Consider the following 9,001-nt stretch of genomic DNA (forward strand, 5'->3'; position numbering starts at 1 on the left):
TTCCTGCTAAGCTAACTCATCATTTAGAATTAGATGAGGAATGCCCAATCAAACTTTGCCTAGTAAGCATAAGAGCAAAAAGTTGAAGCTAATATAATCATTAAAAAATAATTTGGTGAACAAAATGGAGTATTATAAGTGGGCTGTCCTTTAACATGTTGGGTTAAGGATTACCCAAAGATTAAGTTTTGGTTGATTTTATTAGTGACACCCACAGATCATGACAATATCAACAAACAGCCATCATGTCTTTTATGAATGTTTTCACATGTAAATACTCAATACCCTCCAAAAACAAAGACAAAGGAACTGCTAAAATTACTAACGTACGTACATGATTTCGAAAACTCATATATAAATATAAAGACCATCACATAACAAACCATGCCTCAATATTTTTCTCTTTTTTCATCCATTTCTTCAACAACCTCCTATACTTTATATTTCCTTCTTCAAGTTTTTCTTTTATTAATATTTTTTTTTTCTTTATTGAGAGAGAGAGATATTATAGGTATGGCTGAATCATTTGATGAAGAGTGTGATTACCTATTCAAGGCTGTTCTTATTGGAGATTCTGGGGTTGGGAAATCAAATCTTCTCTCAAGGTTTGCAAAAGATGAATTTCGTTTAGATTCAAAGCCAACCATAGGGGTTGAATTTGCTTACCGGAATATAAAGGTTGCTGACAAACTTATCAAAGCCCAGATATGGGACACTGCTGGCCAAGAAAGGTAACCACCCATCTCATACTTCTCTCTAATTGTATTTCCAATTTCCATTTGCTAGCTAGATCATCATCTTTCGAAAATTGATCATGAACTTTTCTATGGCAACCCAAAGCTTTTTTTTTTTTTGCTGAAGCAACCCAAAGCTTTAAAGAAGCTAAACAAGTAATGAGAATTTGGGATAAAATTATACACAATTCATCAAACTTGTATCGATTGGTTCAAAATTCAAAATATGTCATTTTTAAGCTTAAAAGTTGCTTCTAAGGTTATGTTTTCGAAGTTTTGTACAGTGCAAACTCGTGATCTTAAACTAGACGAAACAAACTATTTATATAATTCAATTCAATCTTAACTTAGCTGAGGGTTTTGTTTTGGTTTTTTTTTTTTTTGGTTATAATAATCGAAAACGAGCTATTAAGTTGCTTCTATGGATTCATTTCTGAGGTGGGTCCAGTCTAAACTCGTGGTCTTAACCTTGACGATACAAACTGTTCAACTGAGAAGATTTCCTCAATTTGAATTTGTCTTCTATTTTATTTTCTTTAGCTTTTGTATATCATAGAAGATAGAACTCATTTTGATCATCACCAGCTTTTTTCGGTGAGTTGAATGGTCTATAGCTTTCGTGATCAACTGTTCATCCGTGAATTGTGATGTACTAGTAATGAAAATAAAGTGGGAGTCCTAATCTCTTCATTAAAATTAGAGAAAGGGTAAGAAATTGAATAATTTGTCCCACTCAGCTGGGACCCAGAAACCGAAAAGGGATTTTATCCTTATTTATGTTCTTGATCAGTAATAGATTGTTGTAGTTATCATGATAGGAATGAAAAATGCTAAAATTACGGCAAAGTTCACAACTTTCTTGTTACAGTTTGTTACTAAGTAGATAAAAAAAAAAGTAATGGTTCATGTAAATCCACACTTTCACGACTTTACAACTTGCTGTGTAAGCGGATTGTAGCAAAAGTAGAGTAAATAGGTTGCATGCTTGTTGATATGAATAATTTCATGTATAAAGTAGTTGCTGGTGCTGAAAAGAATGATGCACAAATTGAATTGAAACACCCTCTCTTGTGAATTTACAGTTGTGTGGGACACTTAATATTAGACCTTCTACCCAATAATTTCAGCCTTTTTGGCTATTTAAAGTCATAAGGTAGGAACATGCTCTTTTCATTTCACAGCAATCTAGGATTTATGGAGATGTTTGTCACTTTGCCATCTGGACCGTGACTGCTCCACACGGACTCTCTTTCTTTGACATGTGCCGAAATATCACACTAAACGATCACGACAAATATCTCACACTAATTTTAGTATTCCATCGAAAAATGCAAAAAAATAAAAATAAAAATTCACCAAAATCATCACTGACATTCAATTATTATCTATTAGTAACAATTAACTGATAATATAAGTTGAAATTCTTTTAAAATATATATATATATATATTAATAATTGTTACCTCAACTAGTTACAAAATTGGTGGTGACTTTATATTTATTGAACATTTCACGGGCACCATAGGGCTAAAAGTAAAAAGCTTAAAACCCGAGTCTGCAAGACCGGGAAGCTTCTTTTAACTTGGTGCCATGGGTGGTAGTACAGATACACAATTATGACTTATGAGTTATGACATATTGCCCCAAACTCCAAGCAAAGGTGGCTAACACATAATCTTATCTCATCTTACTCCTGCCTCATTATCTTTTCTTTTTTCTTTCTTTTTTTGTGACTAGATACTTCTTAAGTCTCGCGAAATGCATACGTTGGGGGATTTAATTGGGATTGGGAGGAGAAATACGTGTAAATCTAATTCTTCTTCACTGCTGTTTGATTGACATATAATTCTTTGATTGAAGGGTATTAACTTCTACTCATAGCCCACCTTACAATAAGGCTTGCCTTAGATCCATAGCTTCTCTTTTAGGCCCAAGCCCGGTCCCCGCCACAAATATAAATTATAGGGACGAAACAGGATAGGACTACTTCTAATTCATAAGGGCTCCAAATTTTTGTACTGTTTAGAGAATAAAAAGTAACTTTTACCTTTTAGCTACCCACCTTTTCAAATACATTTTTTAACAAATTCTCTATCACATTTTTTATCTCATTTAAATATTATTTCTTCATTCATTCTTTATTCTTTTTTATCATCATTTAGTCTTCCTATATTTATTTCCAACAATTATATTTTTTCAATGAAAAGTGCTTTATCCACAACATTTTTCGCAATACTTTCACAAGAATCACATCAAAATCTTATGTGGAAAGTTGTTACTAGTTCTAATTTGAACCCACCCGTTGAAATTATTTTTTTATTCACCAATATTAGCTAATAACAATCTATTACTTAAGATTTATTGTGAAAATATTATGGTAGCGTTTCTTAGTTGTCATTTCTTTTTTTTATATTATTTTTCCCTTCACACCATCCGTCATCCATACGTTTCTTCTTCTTTTTTTCTTGATTTTTTCTCCACCACACATGTATCCCACTCCTTTCCTCTATCTACCTTCTTCTTCTTTTTCTTTTTCTAGTTCATTCCGAATCATTTCTTCAACTATCTCTCTCTCTCTCTCTCTCTCTCTCTCTTTCTCTAGCTCTCTCTTTTTTTACTTTTTCTATTTCTACTTGATTCTAGAACACTCTCTCCCTCTATCTCACACAAACAAATTCTCTCTCATACACACATAGATCACTGGCAGAGAAGTGGAGATCAGTGTTCTACATGTTTGTTTTTTGTTTTGTTTTTGTTTTTGTTTTGTTTTGGTTTGATTAGTTTTATTTTATTATTCATATTTCATTAGGCTTATGAGAAAGATTGTTTTTGTGTTTCAAATCTTTCGATTGGGTTTTGTGTTTTTGTTTTGATTGTGATATATTACCGTTGAGACAGAGAAGCACGAGAGAGAAAAAATTATTTTTTTATTAAACCGGGTATTATTTTAAAGAAAAATATTATTTAGAGGTGCTACAGTAATTGTTACAGTATTCTCTACTCGTAGAGAAGCACTGAAGCAACTCTAATCTAAAAAATGGAAATAAAGAAGCTGTTGGAATGAGTTTTTAGGTAAACAATGGGCTTTTCTCTTCAAAAAATAGATATAGAACATTTGCTGAAGATGCTCTAAATACTTTCTCAAAAAATAAAAATTCATAAACAAACAAATATATAAGAGAGAGAGAGAGAGAGAGAGGACTGCCACTACAATTATAGTTATCCTTTTATGTGTATATATATTAATGAAATTTATCCATAAAGTATAAGCTAATGAAAAAATATGAATTTAATTATTTAATAACTATTATTCTAAAAAGAAAAAAAAAATATATATATATATAGAGAGAGAGAGAGAGAGAGAGAGAGAAATTATTTAATAACTATTATTCTAAAAAGAAAAAAAAAATATATATATATATAGAGAGAGAGAGAGAGAGAGAGAGAGAGAGAGAATGCTTTTTATAAAAAGCATTAAGTTTAAACTTTTTTTGTTATTTTGTTTTGCTAAATGAAAATACTTGTATGATCTTGGATTAATAGAAGATCTTAAACGAAATGTGTATACTTGGTTTCAACACTTCATCATCTCTAGTACAATATCAGATGTAGAAATCTTTGCACTATTTACTTAAGTGTGGAGATTTTCAAAAATGTGTTCTCATCAATATGAACATATATAATCTTGTTGTAGGTTTAGAGCCATTACCAGTTCATACTACCGTGGAGCTCTAGGTGCCTTGCTAGTTTATGACATAACCAGGCGAGCAACGTTTGAGAATGTGAAGAAATGGGTGCGAGAGCTGAGACAATTTGGCAGTGCAGACATGGTGGTTATTCTTGTGGGGAACAAATCTGATTTGAGTCACTCTAGAGAAGTGAATGAGGAAGAAGGAAAAAATCTTGCCGAGGCAGAAGGTTTGTGTTTCATGGAAACATCTGCGTTAGAGAATAAGAATGTGCAGGAATCATTTTTACAAATGATTACTAAAATTCATGAAATCACGAGCCAAAAAAGTTTAGAAGCTAAAACATTCGAAACATCAACAACTCTTGGCCGTGGAAAGGAAATAATTAGTATTGATGAGGTTACGGCAACTAAACAAACTAGCTGTTGCTCAAGCTAGAGAGTGCTGAATATATTTCCAATTTTTCTTTTCAAGTATTCTTACAAAGTTTCTATATACCCACACCTTTTTATTTCCCTTTTGCTACTATTTGTTGTTGTTGTTGTTTTTTTTTTTTCTTTTTTTTTCTTTTTAAAATTATTTTAGTGTTTTGCGTGGTGTAATGGATATGCATTAAACAACTAAAGCAGAAGTAAAAATATGGAGTTAGAAAATTAGGGGAAAATTGGGATATGGTGACAAGATGCCACTCTTGACAAGTCCCAAACAGAAGACTAATTAATAAACAAATTCTGGTCAGGAATTATAAACAACACTCGTGTCTTGCTGGACTCGAACTATTTGCCAAAATATCTACACGTTAGAGTATCAGTATCCCGAAATTTCAATTCTACTCTATTTTACCATCCCAAAAAGTCACTTTATCATTATACCATACCATTTTACAATACTTTCAGCATCTTAACTTTTATTTTCCTATTCTACTTATTAGGATAACATTCCTACACAATAAAATATATATTTTTTCTTTTTTGTTTTTTTCTCAATTTTCCCCTCCACCTTACTTTAACCTTTATCACCGGGTCTCCACTGCCTAGTCACCACCACTGCGCCTCCACCATGCCCACCACACCACCATTGCCCACCAAAATCCCACAAGAACAAAAACCCATATTATAAATAAATAAATAAATAAAAACCCAGCATCACAACTCACAACAGAAGGGAAAAAAAAAAAAAAAAAACTAGAACCCAGAAAATGTAGAACCAGAACCTAGAATGGCAACACAAGCCATCGATTTGTTCTTCAACCTAAAATCTTAAATGTGCAAAACCAAAATGGCAACACAAGCCATCGATCCCACTTCAAATCAAATACTCAATCTTCTCGTACCCCACGAACCCCACGAACTCAAACCCAAAACCCAATCTCCTTGAACCCAAGGTACAATCCCACCACTTGAACCGCAATCTCCACAATTAGACCACAATCTCCACGATCAGACCACGTTGGGTGAGACAGTGGAGACAATGGCCAACGGTGGCTTGGGCTTGGCGTTGTTGGGCAATGGAGGCCCACAGTGGCCTGAGGGAGAGCAAAGGGAGAGGGAGAAGTTTGAGAGAGAGAGAGACATGGGAGACATAGTTTGAAAGAGTGGGAGAGTCAGGGAGATAGATGAGAGAGAAAGATAATAAAATAATAGTTTTTGTTTTAGAATTGTGCTACAGTGCAATTCTACATGTAGAATTGCACTGTAGCACAATTCTAAATTTTTTTGCAATAGTTGCATTACACAAGTTCGAATGCAGAGGTTATTTTGTGCTTATATGTTAAATTGAACCAAGATATGGCATATAGCCTTCCCAATGCTAATGCTCTTAGTTGCCTTCATGGTACCTATATATGTTGAAGAATACCATTGTCCACTGCCTATTTAGAAATTTCCTATCAGTAGTTTAAAAAATTCTCAATTCTTCTACTATCACACACTTTTTCATAACTTTTGTCACAACTTGATGGCATGTGCAATTATGATCGATGAACTATTAATCGCACATAAATCCCATTACTTGTAGTTGCACACGTCACCAAGTTCTAAGAAAATGTATGAGTTTTTTTTTTTTTTTTTTTAATGTACAAGATAGAAATTTTACTTTAACCTAATCTAAATATATATGTATGTGAAATTTTATCTTAAAGACTTAAACTCCTGTTCTTGTCTTATACCCTACAAGTATTTATAAAGTAATCACCATACCCAAGATGTGCTGTTGTTACTCTCGTACAATCTTGATCAGTTGTTATTAAAATAATTGTGTAATCCAGTTCTTGGTGTAGATATTTGTAGCCCATTAGCCATGGCTCGCATGCAGCCTAATAGTTCCACGTGTGCTTGTGGGGATGATCTCTAAGAAAACCCTTTGATTAGGCTTCTAGCTACTGCCACTACCATCTGTGGTGACAGTAATAAAGTGAGGCAGTGATGTTAATAGCATGACACTGTGGGCCAGCTAGGTATGAGGAACTAATATTCATCGACTAGATTGGATGTTTTGGTAATAGCATAACATTAAAGCCAAATCTATAGGGGAGTAGGGGAATGTGGAAGAAGTTTCTCAAAATGTGTGACATCGATTTCAGCCCACTTGTTGAGCCCAAGTACAATCTCTAATGATGATGTCAAAATTATCAATAAGTCGCACAACACTCATATGCTCGAAACAAGGTCTGTGAAACAATAACAACAAAGAAACCCCTAGAAGAGTACCGGTGTGATATCGACCGAAGACCCTCCAAAGGTTAAGTCAGAGAACTTTTTCACAACTCTAGAGTGCCAGAGTTGGGATAAATTATGCGTACCTTGGTTTGAGATGGTCTTGGGGTTTTTATAGTAGCATAAGGTTAACATCCGTGTCTTGGCTAAAAAGATGTTTTCTTGTAGGAAAGGTACTCTTTTAGTTGCGTATTTTGCGGAACTCTTTTCTTATAGGACTCTTTCGATTAGGGTTGAGCGTGGTGCACAAGGTGTTTCCTTATATACACATGCGTGGGGACCAAGGCAAGCCACGTCAGACCCGTTAGACCCGTCAAAGATGTATCCACTTCAACTTCTTCCTGTCAGCTTCCTGCTTCATCGTCCAAGGTGCCGTCGTCAGCTTCAAGGTGAAGCTGTAGACTTTATGCCATCATTGTCTTTCATGGGTAAAACTGACGGGTTTATTAATACCGTTGCATGTTGCCTCATTGTATGCAAGTACTAATATTACAAAATTATCCTTATCAGCTACCCCCTACTCCATAGCTTCGTCAGCTTTGGTTGACGGGTTATGGAGTTCGAATTGTAGCTTTTGCCACTTTATTTATTATTTTGCTTTATTGAAAAAGGGAGAGCATTTATGGGTGAATCCTCGAGCAGCCCTTATTAATTGCTTGGACACGCATTATAAGTGGATTGGGTCCGGTTCTGGACGAGGGTGTCACTTCGTCTTCCATGAAATTTTCATTTTATATATATCTCCATTTCTCCTTCATTTTCTCCCATTTCATCGTTAATTCTTCACAGAGAGAGCTTGTTACTCCGAGAACTCTACTCCCATCGTCTTATTGCCTTATCTTCATTCCCTTGTTAAGACTGTCATCCTTCCAAAAGCCGTCTACTTGGTGAGTCATCTTTTCCTTTCTTCCGTCTTTCATTTTTTGTTTGTCTTAATTGATTGTGTATTTTTTAGAGAGGCCGTCAACTTAGGTACTTAGAATGCCTCCATCGCTTGTAGGTAAAAATGTCTAGAGAAGTGATTAATAAGCAGTTGTCAGTCCGTGAAGGAGCAGGCTACGACGAGGTCTTCCAAACAAGTCATGAGCCCAAGGAGGGCCATTCCTAGTCGTCAGAGAGAGAAACATCAACCTGTTCTTCTGACGAGGACGTGGAAAGTTATGTAGGAGAGGGAGAATAGGAAGAGGAGATAGATGAGGGAAAAGTTGAAAGTGAGGAAGAGGTTAAAGGTAATGAGGAAGAAAAGGATGAGGGAGAGGAGAATGACGGGGGTGAAGATTATGCTGTCGAGAGAACTCCTGAAGTTGGAAGTTCAAGAAGTCCTAGAGATGGTTTTACTCGTCCATTTATTCTCCCTAGAATGTGGACCATCGATGATTTCTTACCAAAGATGATGGCCGATATTTTTAAGAATTTGAGAGATCGCTACTAGATCACCAACCATATCCCAATCCGTCTCCCTGGGAAATGCGAAAAGTGCTACTCAGGGAAGACTGCAGATGTTGGCATGTAGGACGCGGTGTTCGCAACAGGATTAAGGCTGCCGTCAGCTGGCCAATTTTCTTGGTTTATTCGTCAGCCAAATCGCTTCGAATGCCTGGAGGATTTTTATAGGGGCTGAGATTTTGTCGGGCCGTCTGAGTGGTGGAAACTATCAGCTTATGCTAGACAAGTTCTTTTGGTGCTACAGACCCCAACAAATAGTCTTGTCCCAAGGAATATATTACTTTGCTGCACGGAAAAAAGCATTAAGCCTCGTGTCAAACATGCCCGATTCTAACAGGAATTAGAAGGGCATATACTTTTTTGTTAAGGGGACGGATTGGGTGTGCCGTCCTGACGAGTGGGAGACAATGCCCCATGGT

At 35.5% G+C, this 9,001-nt stretch overlaps 1 protein-coding gene across 1 annotated transcript; it reads left to right on the plus strand.

The window, feature by feature from the left end:
- The first annotated feature begins 222 nt into the window (after positions 1–222).
- Positions 223–4,950, plus strand: LOC111993335 (ras-related protein RABA6b). Its single transcript, XM_024025179.2, has 2 exons — positions 223–731; positions 4,428–4,950. The coding sequence occupies exons 1-2, from the start codon at positions 385–387 to the stop codon at positions 4,858–4,860; spliced, it is 780 nt and encodes a 259-aa protein (XP_023880947.1). The 5' UTR covers positions 223–384; the 3' UTR covers positions 4,861–4,950.
- The last annotated feature ends 4,051 nt before the right edge of the window (positions 4,951–9,001 follow it).

The sequence above is a fragment of the Quercus suber genome, unplaced genomic scaffold (genome assembly GCF_002906115.3).
Source record: "Quercus suber isolate HL8 unplaced genomic scaffold, Cork oak 2.0 scaffold_196, whole genome shotgun sequence".
Taxonomy (NCBI): Eukaryota; Viridiplantae; Streptophyta; class Magnoliopsida; order Fagales; family Fagaceae; genus Quercus; species Quercus suber.